The following is an 18700-nucleotide window of genomic DNA, read 5'->3' on the forward strand; positions in this document are numbered from 1 at the left end:
CTATGATTTAAATCCTTTTAAATTTACTGAGATTTAGTTTATGACACAGAAGATATCACTTAAATGTCTTTTGGTATAACTACTATGTAGATATCATTTAACAAATGCTTTTTTAGGCACAACGATTGCATTTTAGAGGAAAGTATGTAGTAGCCCAGACTATCTGAAGCCCTCCCACTCCCATATCATCAGATAAATATCTCATCTTAATCAGTTGGTCTGATGAAGTTAGCGTGTCAGTAAGAATAAACAAGAGAAGTAGTACAGGATAAGAAGAGAAAGGTGGGAAGGCATTACAATTTATTATGAAGTGAGATCTGGCAACTAATTTTTTAAAGTGAAAATAGCAATAGTAATAAACGCTTATAAACTTTGGCTGAAACCTTTTTTAAAGTAATGAAACTAGTATATTTTATCAGCTAACAGATCATGTTGATTATTAAATAGGTAAAATGAACCAACCAAACAACTGGAAACAAATACGAACCTGAGCAGCTCCCAAAGGGGGAACACGTAAACGCTTCATAGCTTTTTGTCTGTCACCATCTTCAAGTTCATTTGTCACTACAGCCTAAAAGACACATTGTTAACTTTTGACACAGGTTATACTGAACTTGAGTATTGCATAAATAATTCTGAACCATTTATACATATGGTATTCTGATAACCCCCTGGTGAATATATACTGAATAAAGCAAAAGAAAAAATCATGAGTAAGAATGTATGTACTTAAAGCAAGCAACTAATAACAAAAGGAGAATAAAAATGAGGAGTTATTTCATTAAAAATAAGACATTAATATTATTGAAAATATGTGGTATATAAGTGAGATTCCCATACCTCAGTTTCAGAGATGAGCTGGTTGATTTTCTTGCATGTATAAAACGGGGCTACTTCTACATGAGCCACTCGCCAATCTGCTCCACGAGATGTTTCCAGGATCTTGTCATGCTTTTTAAGGATTTTTCGGAACCCTGTAAAATTCAGATTCTACAGAAAGAAATGAGAAACACTACTATAATTTCCACCACCATGAGAGAAGATGAAAAATAATAAGCCCTTTGTGTTGACTGAGTTGACTGAAGATTGAGTACCGAGGGAAATGGCAATGCTTTCATAAAAGCATGTACTATAAAAAGATAAGACTCTTCTTTCTTATTTCATTTATTCATTTCAAGGTAGTATGCTATCAGTAATACAAAGAAACTCTGGATTATGAACCCTATTATTTCTATTTCATGTAAATTAATGGAAGTCTTAAACTCAAAACATTTTTATTTCCATTTTCCTATGTACAACTGTTTTCAAAATAGTTAATTTATGTTATTTTGCTTCTTTGATCAAAAGCATATATTCAGAAAATCCTCTGGATTTATCATGAACTGAATACATTTATTAGTTCTTTGCTTTTTGCAGGCCTGGTATAGCTATGTATTTCCCCCTGCTATGTATGAACAAGCACAGGAAATGGATAATCATCTATCTTTCTTAACTTTTATTTTGTTTCCATCCATTCTGTTTGGGGATGGGTGTGCAAAGAGTCAGTGGAAAAGAAGAAGTGATCATATTTACAGGGTTTTGCTGATAACGGGTAGGAGCTTGTACTTTTCCTGCATTTCTACAATATCAAAATACTATACTTTTCTATATTCTCATATCCTGTTGTTCTTTAATCAACAGACAAAAAAGCACGAAACTGTGGATTTGCAAGGTTCTTTAAATCAGAGGTCTCCCAAATTTGACCATATATCACCATCAGTAAAAAAAAAAATTGAGCAGTCACTCCAAATTAGGTTTTGCTTGCTTGCCTGTTTGTTAATATTTTTTTTCATACTTTAATGGGTCATCTTAAACTCTCCTTGCGTGTATACACCATGATTTGGAGACTCCTTTCAATTCATTTTCCTTTCTCATCATTTTCAAAATAAATGTATTCTTACAGGATAGACAGTCTCAAAGGATAAAGGACAGATCAGAACTTTTATAATTCACAATTATTTTCAAGAAGCTTTTTATAATGACCCAAAACAAAAACTTCTGGCAAAGTTAATAAAGTAAAATTTAACAAGGGTATTTCCCTGTAATATTACACAGGAATTCCTGTGTAATATTACACAGGAATATGAAATGTTAATATTTTATATCACTACAAGCAAGAAGAAACACATTTCTGTTTCTTTTTAAAGATAAATTATAAAGCTATGGGTAAATTTCAAAGGAAAGGAATTTCCCATCATATATATCTTATATAATTACTTTCCTATTCTTCTAAAGTTATTTTCTGAGTTATGTTAAATGTTAAATATGAATGTTAAATATTAACATTGAATGTTAATGTTAAAATATTAAAATATTATTATGTTAAATATTAACATGTTAAAATATTAAATGTTAAAATATTAATGTTGAATGTTAAAATATTAAATGTTAAATGTTAAAATATTAAATCACCAAAAAAGAAAGCAGAATTATGAAAGGGAAAGATGAAAATAAGTACATGCATTAAACTTAGATTACTACAGATACGGCACTATAATTACTTTTTTTTTTTTTTTTGGCGGTACGCAGGCCTCTCACTGTTGTGGCCTCTCCCATTGCGGAGCACAGGCTCCGGAAGTGCAAGGTGAGCGGCCATAGCTCACGGGCCCAGCCACTCTGCGGCATGTCAGATCTTCCCAGACCGGGGCACGAACCCGTGTCTCCTGCATCGGCAGGCGGACTCTCAACCACTGTGCCACCAGGGAAGCCCTATAATTACTTTTTATTTTAAAATTCCAATATTTACCCATGGTAATACTTGTATTATATAACCTCTAGTTTTTATATAGTGTATGATCCTGTGATGATCTTAACCAGATTAGAAATAATAATCAAAAGAATAAAATGGAAAAATAATAGCACATAAGGTCTCTTTAAAGATTAGGGAGATGCTTTTGCCCATTTAAATGTTTATTATTTAACGAATAATCTGTTTTTCAATATATTCTTTATAGATTTAACTATGTGAACAAATCTATAAAGAATTACAAATGAATAAATGCCAAGCATTTCCATAATTTAGCATACATGGTAATTCAACTTTTTAGGTTGGGTTTTAAAATTTCTTTTCTTTCCCAAGTTTTGTTTTAGTTTTTGTTTTAAATACAGTCATATTGCAGCCTGTGGATAATAAAACTGAAAGGGTTCTCAGTGGAAAGTTGAAAAGTCAGTATCTTTTACACTATTAGTGTTAGTTGCAGGAAAGTTAACTATACAGCTGCTTTCATGGAAATTTTGCTGTGGTGGAATATAAAAGTTCTTACATAGCCGGCAGCGGTTGGGTAGACATACATTATTTCTTATTTCTACTCATTACTTAGAGATGCCTCTAAAAATAGGAAGCAAACTATTACTCTTTGAGTCAAGGGCTACTCCTGAATACTGTACAAAAAGGTTTTGGAAAACTGATCTTCAAAAACAGAAGTCTTGTTAACATTATTTTACCATCTCTGATAACCTGGTTTTTAGCCAATTAAGAACATTTGAAATCCCAATAAGAACAGAAAGAATAATGACATGCTAAGAATTTCCCTTTTTGGATTGACCCATTAGTAGAGCTCAAGGAAATTCCATTTATTTTAATTTCTCAATCATTTAAAGGTTCTATCCTCCACGGTAAAAACTGAAGTACCTGATAGTTCTGCAGCAGGATAAGACTGAGGTAGAACTCGCTGAAGGCCAGTTTAAGGTCTTTAAGATTCCTATGTTGGACACGTTCCTCATGGGACAGGTGGAAGACTGGCTTTCTGCGTTGTCGCAGTGTAGTAACACCAGTGCTTTCTTTCTGTGCATCCAGTGATGACTGAAGTTCATTCTGAAGTGTAGCAAACCTGCGCTGAGCCTCTGCGAGCTTTTCTGTAAGAAGTAAAACAGAACTGTCAAATCATCAAGATAAAAAAGCTGGTAAAAGTTCTCACTGACGTCTGAATTTTTACTAATTAGTCTGTTTCCCTACAATTTCTAGGGAAAAAAATGCTACGTTTAATATTTAGAACTAGATAGGAAAAACATGTTTCAGTGTAATACCCTCCTTTCATTCTACCCCACACTTCCCCTCAGCAAAACCTCAAGTGTACCCTTTCTTTTTACAGATGAAGATTGAAGACATAGAATTTAAAAGCCGTGAAGAGTGAGAATACAAAATGGTACAGCCGCACTGTAATTTGGAAAACAGTCTGGCAGTTCTTAAAAAGTTAAACATAGAGTTACCTTAAGATCCAACAATTCCACTCCTAGGTATATAACCAAGAAAACTGAAAATATACATGCACACAAAAACTTGTATACATAACACAAACTGGGACTCATAATAGTCAAAAAAGTGGCAACAAACCCAATGTCCATTAACTGATGGATGGATAAGCAAAACATGGTATATATGTAGAATGGAATATTGTTCAGCCATAAAAAATGAAGTATTGATACATGCTAAAACATGGATGAATATTGAAGATATAATGCTTTAAGTGAAAGACACCAGACATAAAATGCCACAAAATTGTGTGATTCCACTTATATAAAATGTCTAGAACAGACAAGTCCACAGAGACAGAAAGCAGATGAGTGGTTGGCAGGGCCTGGGGGGAGGGAGGAATGAGGAGTGACTGCTAATGGGTACAGGGTCTTTTTGGGGTGATGAATGTTCTGGAATTAGATTGTGGTGATGGTTGTACAACCTTGTGAGTATTTATGCTTTGAATCTCTCTCCTCAGGAATAGCTCATTCCCTTTTAAGGGCTCACATGAGTAAGTCAGGCTTACCTGGAATAATCTCACTTTCTTAAAGTCAATTGATTTGAGACCTTAATTATACCTGCAAAATCCTTTATAGCAGCACCTAGGTTAGTGTTTGATTGAATAACTGAGAGAAAGTATGTGTGTATCGGGGGAAAGGATTTTGGAGGGCACCTTAGAATTATGCCTACCACATACTTTGAACTGATGCAAATTTCTGAAGACTCCAAATGCCATTTGGTCCCGCAGTCAAAATGGAGATATACAGTTGTTCAAGTGATAGATGGAATATTAGCCCAGGTTTAACTCAGTGGACCCAGTTGGTTCACAGGCTCACACTATGATTATATTTCCAGTTCTGGAATGTATAACTGGAATAGAAATACTGGGCTACTGGTGGAATCTCCACATTTGACTCTGACCCAGGAGAGGAAGGGCTAGTGGAAGTTCTGGAATTTCTCTCTATCAAGATAGTAAGCCAAAAGCACAAACATATCCCTAGGGGAACTTCAGAGGTTAGTGCCACCACTAGGGATGATGTTATCTATCACATCTCCATTTAACTCATCTGGTTAGTCTGTGCAGAAGTTGGACGAATCTTGAAGAATGAGTGTGGATTATTGTTAAACTTAATCAATAATGGTCACCCTGAAGGCAGCTGCTATTCTAGATGTGGTATTATCACTGGTGCAAATCAACACAGCCTCTAGCACCCGGTATGAAACTATGCATCAAATAATGCAGCTACTTACCTGGCAGCAGAGGCTAGCAATGAGCTCCAGAAATGATACCATTCCTCATTGGAACTGACTAACCACCTAGCGGCAGGTTGCATGCACTGGATGCAGGGGGCAGAGATTTGTCCTCTTTGGAACAAGTGCTTTCTTTATATGGATGTGCCTTCCCTGCTTATAATGCTTCTGCTAGCACCACTATCAACTGGAATGCCTTATCCATTTTCAAGGTGGTAAAGCAATGAGCATATCTATGGAATAAAACGGTTTTATCACACACCCAGAAATAGCTGGCCTAACATAAAGGCTTACTGAAATGAGTCGGGAGACAAAACTCTCAAAGGTTGGGGTTCTGTCTTTCAGAATGCAGTACTGAGACCATTATTTGGTTCTATCCTAACCACAGCCAAAATTCAGTCTAGGAATGAAGGGGTGGAAGTAGGAGTGGCTCCTTTCACTATTATATCTAATAATCCACTCAACCTGCAACTTGAGCTCTGCCTGTTGGTTAGTCCTCAAGAGGAAATGCTTCTTTCATAGGAATACAACAATGGTTCTGTTGAATTGGAAGATGAGACTGCCACTTGTCCTTTTTTGGACTCATCATACCATTGAACCAGTAGGCAAAGAAGGTGTTTACTGGTTAAAGTGATTCTGATTACCAAGGGGAATAGATAACACAACAGTAGCAATGAGCATTGTGTCTGCCACCCAGGAGACTTCCTGGAACACATCCTAGTACTTCCATGACCAATAACAGAAGTTAATGGAAAACTAAAGCAATCAAAAAAAGACAGAATTACTAAGGATTCAGCCCCTTCAGGAATTAAAGTTTCGGTTATCCCACCCAGTAAAGAACCCTCACCAACTAAGGTACTGGCTGAGGGCAAAGGAAATATGGAATGGGTAGTGGAAAAAGCAAATAACAGATATCAACTATCACTTCTTGACCTTCTTGTTCTGTCTTTTACATACCTTGTATTTTCCTCTCTATCTCTGTGCTGCATTCTGAGTTACTACTTCAACACTACCAGTTTATAAATTCTCTTTTAAGGTCTAACTAACTTACAGTTTAATTGATTAAGATATTAATTTAAGTAATTATATTGTCATTTAAAAATTTCTAATTAGTTATTTTTAAAAGTCAATTTTGATAGTTTCTTATTCTTTGCTCATGGTTTTGATACTTTCTTTTATGTCTATAGCCATATTAAGTATATGTTTTATTTTGTACCTGATAATTTGCATATCCTATACAGCAGGAGTCCCCAACCCCCAGGGAACTGGGCCACACAGCAGGAGGTGAGAAGCGAGCAAGCCAGCAAAGCTTCATCTGTATTTACAGCCGCTCCCCATCACTCGCATTACTGCCTGAGCTGCGCCTCCTGTCAGATCAGTGGCGGCATTAGATTCTCACAGAAGTGCAAACCCTACTGTGAACTACACACGCGAGGGATCTAGGTTGCGCGCTCCTTATGAGAATCTAATGCCTGATGATCTGAGGTGGAGCTGAGGCAGTGATGCTAGTGCTGGGGAGCGGCTGCAAATACAGATTATCATTAGCAGAGAGGTTTGACTGCACAGAGACCATAAAAAATCAACTGCTTGCAGACTCATATCAAAACCCTATCAGTGAGTGTCAAGTGAAAACAAGCTCAGGGCTCCCACTGATTCTGCATTATGGTGAGTTGTATAATTATTTCTATTATTATTACATTGTAATATATAATGAAATAAAGTGCACAATAAATGTAATATGCTTGAATCATCCCCAAACCATCCCCTGCCCCCCCAGTCCGTGGAAAAACTGTCTTCTGTGAAACCGGTCCCTGGTGCCAAAAAAGGTTGGGGACCACTGCTATACAGCTTTTAAGTGTTTTGTAATCTTACATAATTGTAAGAAATGGAACTATTCACCTATATTCAAATTTCACATTTAAGTCAAAGGGAAAATGAATCTAGGGTTTTTTTAAAATACAAGTTAAGCATTTCTATTGCATATGTGTTTGTCTTATTATCCTCATGATCAAAAACAGTATAGAACTTCTTGGTTCACAGTGCACTTTACATCTCAGCAATTTTTTCATGATGCTCCTAGGCCGAAAAATATACCAAACACTTCTATTAAGTAGTTAGGTTCAAACAACTTAAGTATTTACGTCCCAACCACTTCATAGCTATTTGCAAAAATATTATACACAAATACAAACACATATATAATGAAAGAATGTGAAGGTTTATCCGAAGTCCACTATAAATTATTATGCTAATTAAAAGCCTCAGGTAATTTAGTAAGATCGAAAAGCCAGAATATCCTAAGTAGCATGAATGATCAACTTTTGTTGTTAAAACATTAATACATGAGTTTGCTATTTGTTTAGCTTCCTTAGCCAGAGTTGTCAATACATAAATTTTGTAATTATTTACATCTTTCAGTACAAGGATATTAAAAATGTAAGAAGCCCCAAAAAATGGATAGAAAAAGAACCTGTATGCCAGCAATAAGCCAACAAACAGCCTCTCCATCTGGCAAACTCCTTACTCATTTTACATGGTTAATCATAAATATCATTTTCTATGTAAAATTCTTCTTGTCTAACAACTCTCAGTCACAATTTGAAGCTCCTTCAAGGCTCTCATGGGACTACATATATGCATACATAGAACACTGCATACAATTCTTTGTTTATATTTTTGCTTTATTTACTAACTGTGAGCTCTCTGAGGGCAATGGTTCTATAATCCTCATCTTTTATGATGAACAATTGTTTTACTCTTTTTGTTAAATCCTTTTTTTTTTTAAGATGTTGGGGGTAGAAGTCCATCAATTAATTAATTTATTTTTGCTGTGTTGGGTCTTCGCCTCTATATGAGGGCTTTCTCCAGTTGTGGCAAGCGGGGGCCACTCTTCGTTGCGGTCCGCGGACCTCTCACTATCGCGGGCTCTCTCGTTGCGGAGCACAAGCTCCAGATGCGCAGGCTCAGTAGTTGTGGCTCACGGGCCTAGTTGCTCCATGGCATGTGGGATCCTCCCAGACCAGGGCTCGAACCCGTGTCCCCTGCATTAGCAAGCAGACTCTCAACCACTGCGCCACCAGGGAAGCCCCTAATATCTTTTCTTCAGGTATGTTTTACATACCATAAAATTCACCCACTGTAAGCATAAAGTTTGCTGATTTTTCAGTAAATCTGTAGAATTGTACAATCATCACCACAATCCAATTTTAGAACATTTCCATTACCTCATACACTTCTGTCATGGTTGCTGGCTGTTGATCCTCACTCCCACCCCCAGGTAACCACTGATCTGCTTTCTCTGTCTACAGATTTGCCTTTTCTGGACACCTTATATAAAGGAATCATACAATATGTAGTCTTATGTGTCTGTCTGGCTTCTTTAACTTAGCATGATTTTGAGGTTCATTCATTTTGTATGAAACTACTTTTCATTATCAGTAGTTTGTTCCTTTCATTGATGAACTGTTTTTCACTGTATGGATACACCACATTTTGTTTAAATGTTCATCAGTTCATGGACATTTGGATTGTTTTTAGTCTTTTTACTATATAAATTATGCGGCTATTAACATTCACATACACTTTTTTTGTGTGGACTATCATCTTCATCTTTGCAATAGCAGGTTCAATCCATGTTTGCTGAATGAATGAATGAATGGATATGTAGGAAAAAAGTTCTCTCTAGTAATCCAAGTTCCTATGTAGAAATAAGGAAAAATAAAACTTTCAAGGGTATTTTGCTACTTTCTTTAAACTAGTGATTCTCTTCCTTAAGACACGACTGTCTAGAAGAGCATAATGAAAGAGAATCTCTACGTGGGAGTGTCGAGGATAAAGCATATGTTACTTGAAAAAAAAATTCAATATTACTACAGTTATGGTGTGAGATTTTTTAACTTATCAAAGGGGCATAGGTTTAAAACGGATGAGAAACACTGCTTTTGACACCAAGTGTCCAAGTCTATTTTGCAATGATACCTCAGTTTTCTAAAGTTAGATCTCCAAAAAGCTCAAATACATGGAACAGCACAGAACCTAAAAAGAGGTATTAAATGTGTATATAAAACTTATTTTGGTCTATGAATGAAAATCTACAAATACGGTTATAAAAAATAAAAATGAATATTCCTAAGCAATTTTATAAATACTGATGAAAACAGCCTATTTTGGCAATAAATTCCAATTTCTATTCATGCCAGTGAATCAAGCCACTCTAAATATGAACAGATTATTATCTTAATAATATTTGTTTAATGCCATAAGCTCTCATACACTGATAATAAAATATTTGATAAAAATTTCCAATAACCATTCAAGGCTTTCAAAGTACCTATGTGTCCCTCAAAGAGCTAAAAAAAGATTATCAAGATCTTTAGTTTTAACGAGATTTGTATACATATTTTTACTTTTAGAAAAGTTATTTTAGAAATACAAGGTATCTTCAAAATAGCAAAGCTATCATGTTATGCAACTGAAGAACATTTCTTGATAAAGTTAATGTCTTAGAATACTTTTATTGTCTTTCAATGTTATCATCTTTCTGATTCAATTTATGGATTTCACTCTTACCTGAAATACAAAGTAAGTTTATAAGAATGTTGACCCATTATAGGTGATTCAGGATAGTTAATCTTGTTACATTACATCCTATTTTTGCACGGCTTTTTCTGGAGTTCTTACCTGAAATTCTGACAACCTCAAATACTTAAGTCTAAAACCTCCATGTGTGAAAATAGCATCCTATTCTTCCATTCCACTTTTCTCTCTAATCAATAACACTCCTTATTTTCTTACAACTCCAGCCTCAGCTGACTATTTGTTATCCTCCTCACCCCCAAATATGTCACGGACTTTAATGCATTACACATCTGGATAGGTTTTTCCCTTGTCCTAGAACACCATACTCCAGCTCTCCCTACTCCCCACACAGCCATTCCCGAACACACTCCTCCAAGAGGATATGGCAAATTTAAACGTTTCCATTTATGCTTCTTCATGTTCGCTTCCACAGTACGTTGTACAACTCTACAATAACAAATATCATAAATTTTTTTAAAGATATAATTAGTAAAGAAATATATTAGATGTACTCTGATATTTTCCCTTCTACTATATTCTATTCATATTTTTAAAAAATGTGCTGACCCTGTGGGTCACTTATTGACCCTGTGAGTCATTTATTGGGTTGCAACCTACAATTGTTTAAAAGAACACTAATTTAGATGATAGTCTGCTTTTTTGTGAAGATGCCATCCTAAAAACCTGTTACCCCATGACTATGGGCATTGCCCATGCTTTCAGTCTTAGAAAGAAAGAAACGAAAAGAAAAGCTAGGAGGGAAGGAGGAGGAAAGAAAGAAGAAACGACAAAGAAAAGGTTGGTTTCCCATGGCTTGTTTTTGTTTTTTTGTTTGGGGTTTTTTTGCGGTACGCGGGCCTCTCACCACTGCGGCTTCTCCCGTTGCAGAGCACAGGCTCCAGATGCGCAGGCTCAGCAGCCATGGCTCACGGGCCCAGCCGCTACGCGGTATGCGGGATCCCCCCAGACCGGGGCACGAACCCGTGTCCCCTGCATCGGCAGGTGGACTCTCAACCACTGCACCACCAGGGAAGCCCCAATCACTTTTTTAAAGAAAATGAAGAAAGCAACATTTATTGTACATAGAACGTAAATAATTGTAATTTTAATTTTCATCAGATGTGTTAGAAAGAAAGCAAGCCACTCTAGCTGCTTTAATTCACTTCCCCAACTTCCCCTAACCTCCCATCCTTTAATAGCTTTTAAGTAACTTATTCTGGGGACTTCCCTGGTGGTTCAGTGGTTGGGACTACACCTTCCAATGCAGGGGATGTGGGTTCGATCCCTGGTTGGGGAACAAAGATCCTACATGCCGCCCGCATGCCACAACTAGAGAGCCTGCACGCCACAACTACTGAGCCCGCACACTCTGGAGCCCGCACGCCACAACTAGAGAGGAGCCCAGGCACCGCAGCAGAGGATCCCATATGCCACAATGAAGATCCCACACGCCACAACTAAGACCCGATGCAGCCAAATAAATAAATAAATATTAAAAAAAAAAGTAACTGATTTTGTTGTAATGATGTAGGAAGAAACGCTAAGACAATAGAATTTTAAACAATATTACAGACCTATGGTCACCCTACTTAACTAAATATATTTAATCCACATTTTAACACATGAATAAGCAAAGAACAAAACTAGCCATTAAGTCACAGTTGTGGGTACTAGACACATATAATCACCTGTGAAATGAACATTTAGTATTTCAGTGAGAGAGTTTCTTATGTTTCATTATTATACAGTGCCTCAAATTCAATAAGAATAAAGAAAAGTAAACATATAGCAAGATACTGTATAATAGGATTACAGGAATAACTGTATAATAGGAATAGTTTTGAGTAACTATTATCCAATTGGTCTTACATTTACATGGAGACTGAAAATATTTTACAGCCAAGAAATAAATCTGTTTCTATTACCATTATTTTCCTACTTATGAATAACACTACTGTGATTTCCTACCTTTCCTCCCTCCTTTTTGGTAAAGAAAGGAAAAGCACATAACAGTGTTGTGAGTTCCTAACATAAAAACTGAAGTCAAAAATTAGGACAAGCCAGATAAAAACCCTGAAATTATTTCCTTTAGAAACAAAGGAAAAAGCATTTAGATATTTAAAATATTCCAACCAATAAAAAGGGCTTGCCTGTTTTAACTGTGGAATATTAAAAGCAACAGATGTAGTCTAAGAGTTTTTTTTAAATGTAGGTGCATTGGGGCTTCCCTGGTGGTGCAGTGGTTGAGAGTCCACCTGCCGATGCAGGGGACATGGGTTCGTGCCCTGGTCTGGGAAGATCGCACATGCTGCGGAGCGGCTGGGCCCGTGAGCCATGGCCACTGAGCCTGCGTGTCTGGAGCCTGTGCTCCGCGACGGGAAAGGCCACAAAGGTGAGAGGCCCATGTACCGCAAAAAAAATAAAAATAAAATAAAAATGTAGGTGCATAGAAATACTGCTTAGAAGCCAAGTATTTTGAATGGAGGGAGAAAGCAAACTGGTTCGAGAAAAGAGAAAGACGTGACATGAAGTAATTCGTACTCCCAATGGAAAAGGACATTACTGGTCATCATAAAAAAAAGTTTCTAGCACTACAACCTTCAGTTTGTATTGACTGATACCATTTTCAGTGCGAGAAGACACCTGGGAGAACTCTAGGTCAGTGATCAGCAATGTTATCACCAAAAGGATACCTCCTTTAAAAAATTTCCCTCTCTTCCCATGGTCTTCAAATGTTTGAAGATTTTATCTATAAATCTAAATAAATACCTATATCTTATTAGCCAAAAAATATGTAATAAAAAAAGAACAATAAAATAACTTACATTAGGTTTTGTGAAATATTGAAAATAGCTTCTGACTCCTTACATGTGAAATCCCAGAGGGCTGGGAATCAATTTGCTCATTTTACAAGTAAGTACGTAGAGGCCAAGGAAGGTTACATGGTAAACGTTTTCAAAAAAAATAATAAGGTTCAAAAATCCAAAATGTAATTGATAGGTAATAGACTTTTATGAAAATAAATACATCCATATTTTAGTAGTATTCATTCTGTTTTGTTGGTTTAGCTTTTATAGCATTTGGGCAGGGGGTACTTCAAGGTTTCAGTCAATACTATATCTCACCTAAAAAATAACCATTTTTAACTGACCATTAAATAATTTGTGAGATGTAACTGGGTGGAGGTAGGGTTTATAAGATGAACTCACCCCTATATTATTTATAGTTCTTCATGTGCCCTAGTATCTGAGGATTGTAGTATACAAGACAATCTGCCATGGAGAAAGTGGCTAAATAAGGAGAAAAATGACACAATCTAGGACAAGCACCAATTCTACTTCTGTCAATCATGTCTTCATATTACCCATCATTTCCTGACCTGGCAAAAAGTCAGTCTGAAGACTACCAATTTGTACCTACTCCTTGATGACATCAAGAGACATGCCCTAATGGCTCTGCCAATAAGCACAGAGAAAGGAAGTCATTAAATCATAGCCCCCAAATTTTTAATAGTAGAAAGCCTAAAATTATCTTTGAAAAGTAACCAAGTCTAAAATACCATTTTGCAAACTGAGGGTTGTAACTCAATATGAGATCATGAAAGCAATTTAGTGTATCATAAATCAGCATTTAAAAAATCAAATAGAAACAATTAGAGAATACAGAATATAAGTAGTAAGAATAAGTATTGTTTCATGAGAAAATATTTTTAATCAAATATATTGCACATACACACATATACAGATGCATGCAAACATATAAAACACACACATCTGTCTGTGTAATGAGGTCATAATTTGTATGTATTTTTTACTGTTAACTCAAAATATATAAAGTATGTATCTATTGTTAAGAGCAGATATTTTTCTTTGTAAATCAAGAAGCTTTATCTACTTTTTGTAATCTAATTTATCCAATTAGAGTTGGGTTCAGAGATCCTTCCCAGAACAATCATAGTAAAAGAAAAATGCTAATAAACTTGACCTTTATATTTCTCATTTACAACCTTAGATCATACCCAATAGACTTTTCTCAGTCGAAATACTCTTTCCACTGCAAATGCCTTCCTCTTTTAGTCTCCTCTTCCTCATTCTACATTATATGGCTGCCCTCTCCTCTGTCTACATTGCTGGTTCCTCTTTATCCTCTTACCTCCTAATTGTTGAAATTATTTTTGTCCTGGAACACTGTTAATTCCTTCTGTACATTTTTCCCTTGCTGAAAATCTATGCATTTGCATGGTTTCAAATAATATTTCTGTTTTGTCTCTGCCTTCTAAGTGCTTGTAACATAGTGAAAAGGACGTGCATATATGCTATGCCCTTTCACAGCTCTGTGCCTTTGCATAAACTACTTCCTCTGCCTAGGAAGAAATCCAGCCATAAATGAAAGATGAGAAGGAGAACACAGAGTTAAGATATTTGCTTCCCTTTTTTTCAAGATGAGGTGATCCCATTTATTTTTTTTTATTTTTTTTAAATTAATTAATTTATTTATTTTTGGCCGTGTTGGGTCTTTGGTGCTGCGCGTGGGCTTTCTCTAGTTGTGGCGAGTGGGGGTTACTCTTCACTGCAGTGACTTCTCTTGTTGCGGAGCACAGGCTCTAGGTGCGCAGGCTTCAGTAGTTGTGGCATGCGGGCTCAGCAGTTGAGGCTTGCGGGCTCTAGAGTGCAGGCTCAGCAGTTGCGGCGCACAGGCTTAGCTGCTCCGCGTCATGTGGGATCTCCCTGGATCAGAGCTCGAACCCACGTCCCCCTGCACTGGCAAGCGGATTCTTAACCACTGCACCACCAGGGAAGTCCTTGCTTCCTTTTTTATTTATTTATTTTCTGTTTAAAGGGAGTGACTTGCTAAGGAAACTAATCCATTGAAAAGGGAAGTTAGAGGAAAGTTATTTTCTTAGAGGAAATAATTTCTGGAACAAAGTCTCCAGGAGCTGAAATTCAGTCAGTAGTTATAGAATTTTCCATAGACTGAAGAGGTATATCTTTTCTACAAATATTGGAGGAAAATAAATAAGGGTAAGAATATCTATAGGTATTTGGTGGGAGGGGAGTGGCACAGATCTGCATAAGTATTACACACCAACAGGAATTGAAGGCCTTTATATTTATTTGTAAAGTAGGAGGTATAATGAACATGATGGGGAAGATGCTTGGGTCAGAGAATTCAAGAGAATGGCATAGGGTTTAGAAAAGCACTTTGAAATATGAAAAAGGGCACTGATCAGGATCCACAGGCAGCTTTGAGAACATAGTTAAGAATGCAACAATGAATTTACAGTGGTTCAAATTTGTTCTGCTGTGATTTTTTTTCCCCCGGCTGTCCTAAGCAGCCTGGGGGTAGGCATGAAGAAGGTAAAAGGCTGGACTGGTCCACGGTTGGAGTTTTGCCAGGCAGAGGCAATCAACACAAGGCAATGAGGGTAAAGGGATTAAAAGCTCAAGGACTGATGGAAATGAAAGTAATTCGGGGAGGGGCCTGGTCAAATGGAACAGAATGAGGTAGTCAAAAAAGGTGAGTTCTATGAAATGAAAAAACAGATGTTAAAGGAGTAGGGGAGTAAACATATATAAAAAAACAACAATTTAAAGGGTCAGACATAAATAAATAGAAGTTCTAATATTTTCTTTTCTTCTCAAGAGCATCTTGTAGATGCTACTCTGGAGACCATACCCTAGAGAGACAGATATGAGTGTTCCACACAACGGAAAGGCATAAAAGTGACATAATTAATAAGCTGCAACTGTGTCATTCAGCTCTGAGAGAAATGATAAAACCAAGTTTCTGACTCTTTAATGCTTTGGACTGGGCCACAGTGAAGCTCAAGGTATTGAGTCATAATGAGGTCCTGAAATCCTTGCAACTGCAAGAGAACTAGGCAATGACCATATAAGGCTCAAACAGTGAAGTACCAGATGCATTCCTACCTCAGCTAAAGAAAATATCCTTTAATTGCAATATAGTAAGAAAAGCCCCAATTTTAAAATGATCAGAAGTTTCAACAATGACATGGTAGAGTTCCTACTTCCTTAGCAGCAGAAATTGTCTCTTGTATATTGTACCAAACAACTACTTACCTGAATAAAATGTGTTGATTTTGGCAAGTTCTTTTTCACAGGTTTGGAAAAATTTTTCTTCAAACTTGGCAAAATACCTCTTTACTGTGTCCTCATCTGTAACTGAAAGCAAGGAAAACAATATTAAAATTTAGTGTCCAAAGGCCAACTAGGAAAATTATGGAAATAAAAATTTAAATTACTACTTTCTTAGTCTTCGAATGTCAATATATGTATTTCTTTGAACAAAATGAACTGTGAACTATATTAAGAAAAGGCTAATCAAAGGCCTCTTCACAGGAACACAATTATTTTTTAATTGAATGAAGTTTTCTAAATCTCTACTATAATAAACTTATAGTGGTGGACAAAATACGTGTTCATAAGACTTCAGAAGACACTACTGCAGAGGTGATCAAGGGAAACTAGGTGCTGGGAGGTGAAGTGAGTAGGATTCAGCAGAGAGTAAATAAAGTATCTCAGGATTAAGTACTGCATTCACAAAATGCAACAGATAATGAAGACATGAATATGTAATGTGTTTCTGGAAAAAATGAGTTGATTGTTCTAACTATATTAAATTGCTATCTACTCATTTTTACCTTAGCTGCACCAGACACAGAGAAAGAGATGTAGACTGATAGTTATAAATTAGATATTCCAAACCTTCAGTTGCTGGGTAGGAACATAAATGAGTTAAGTAAGTGGGTAATTGTACAAGTATGGTGACAAATGGCAACTGACACATTCAGGATAAGTAGTGGTATGGATTCTGGTGAAGCGGAGAGCACAAGTCCATCTAGCTAGTTGCTGCTCAGGTTGTCAGATCTTCCAATTTTTCAGTCAGAAGCCATAAATCTAGGTATTTTAAAAACACTGTGTGGGCCAATCAATATGTCTTTGCAGGCAGGATCCACTTTGTGAGCTGTCATATAGCATATTGATTTACTGAATCTCGTAGTATAGATACATATAGCTTCAGGAACCCCAAGCCTAAAAAGGGTATGTTTCTTGCCCACGTAAGCTCTGACTAGACTCCAGATGCTAATCATAATTTAGAACTACCCTATTTCTGGATCTCTGGGGCACTCTAAGCTTGAAATGTCTACAAAAAGTACAGGTTCTTTTACAACCCTCAGATGCTCCAAATCTTAGTGCAATCCTGGAAACCCTTAAATAATTCACCTGTCCAGTAATAAGAGAAACAGTATTTCCCTAAGTAATATGTAACACACATACACACAAACTCATAGTACCAGCGATATTTTAAAGAAAACAAAAGCTTAAAACGAAGTTTAAAAAAGCATGTTGAATCTATTCATTTAATTTGAATATACAAATGTAAAAAAAAATAGCACTACTACTTCTCTATTTCTTATGCTTTAGAACTGAACAGCTAATGCAGGATTCTACTGATTGTGCAGTAAAGAAGGGACAGCTACTTTAAGTACCTCATGTAAGCTTAGCAATTTAGGTACAATAAAGGCTATAATTGCCCAAGGCCAGTGAGAATTATTTTTCCAAACCATAAAGCAGGTCAAAGCTTTTTTTAAAGCTGACCTTGAGTTAAAGATGCTCCATGGTAACATATGCTGCTCTTGTTTTTTGGTGGCAGGGTGGGGCTGGGGGACCACGCTGTGTGGCTTGCAGGATCTTTGTTCCCAGACCAGGGATTGAGCTCAGGCCCCCACAGAGAAATCACAGAGTCCTAACAACTGGACAGCCAGGAAATTCTCCAGATGCTGCTCTTATAATACATCTGGTCTAGTTGATATAGAATAAGAGTAAATCTTACTCTACTTTACCTACTCTTTTTTTTTTTTATTTTAATTTTGTTCTCTATTGTATTGTTAGAGAAGAAAACCCCAAAGCAAAAAGTGGGCTTGGTCATATTTACTTTGTTTCCCTATTAATAGACAACTTTCATTACCATAAAATGATGGAAATAAAGAAAGTTGTCCCTCAAAGTGATTTAAATGTAGTTTCTGTTTAAAAAATAATTTTGCAGGGGAGGAATAAATTAGGAGTATGGGCTTAACAGATACACACTACTGTATATAAAATAGATAAACAACAAAGATTTACTGTATAGCACAGGGAACTATATTCAATATCTTGTAATAACCTATAATGGAAAAGAATCTGAAAAAGAATATACGCATATATAACTAAATTACTTTGCTGTATACCTGAGAGTAACACAGTATTGTAAATTAACTGTATACTTCAATTAAAAAAATAATTTTAACATATATGAATGTTTCTATATGATGTTGCATATTCAGCAACATCAACTATTCAAAATATTACTAAGAACCTAGAAACAACAAAAAATCTAAGCCTCTGAGAAACTAAAACGCGTGCAATAAATTTTATGTATTAAAGCATGAACATTCTACCCACGAATCAATATCATATGAATTCTTCATTTCCTCGATCTAGAGACTATTTTATCTAAAATACCAGCAGTCTGTTATCTAGTTTTCTAGTTCACATATAACTTAATAGCCACAAATCAGAAGAGGGTCGAGTAAGATTA

General features: G+C 36.2%; 1 protein-coding gene across 1 annotated transcript in view; it reads right to left on the reverse strand.

Annotated features, from left to right (window-relative positions):
* Positions 1-18700, reverse strand: part of XPR1 (xenotropic and polytropic retrovirus receptor 1) — a 205368-nt gene that overhangs the window by 67894 nt on the left and 118774 nt on the right. Inside the window, exons 3-6 of the mRNA XM_004269822.4 lie at positions 16183-16284; positions 3671-3894; positions 841-990; positions 488-571 (exon numbers count right to left, since the gene is read on the reverse strand). Of these exons, the coding sequence (XP_004269870.1) occupies positions 488-571; positions 841-990; positions 3671-3894; positions 16183-16284 (560 nt within the window). The remainder of the gene's footprint in view (positions 1-487; positions 572-840; positions 991-3670; positions 3895-16182; positions 16285-18700) is intronic.

Source organism: Orcinus orca, chromosome 1, assembly GCF_937001465.1.
Source record: "Orcinus orca chromosome 1, mOrcOrc1.1, whole genome shotgun sequence".
Classification (NCBI taxonomy): domain Eukaryota; kingdom Metazoa; phylum Chordata; class Mammalia; order Artiodactyla; family Delphinidae; genus Orcinus; species Orcinus orca.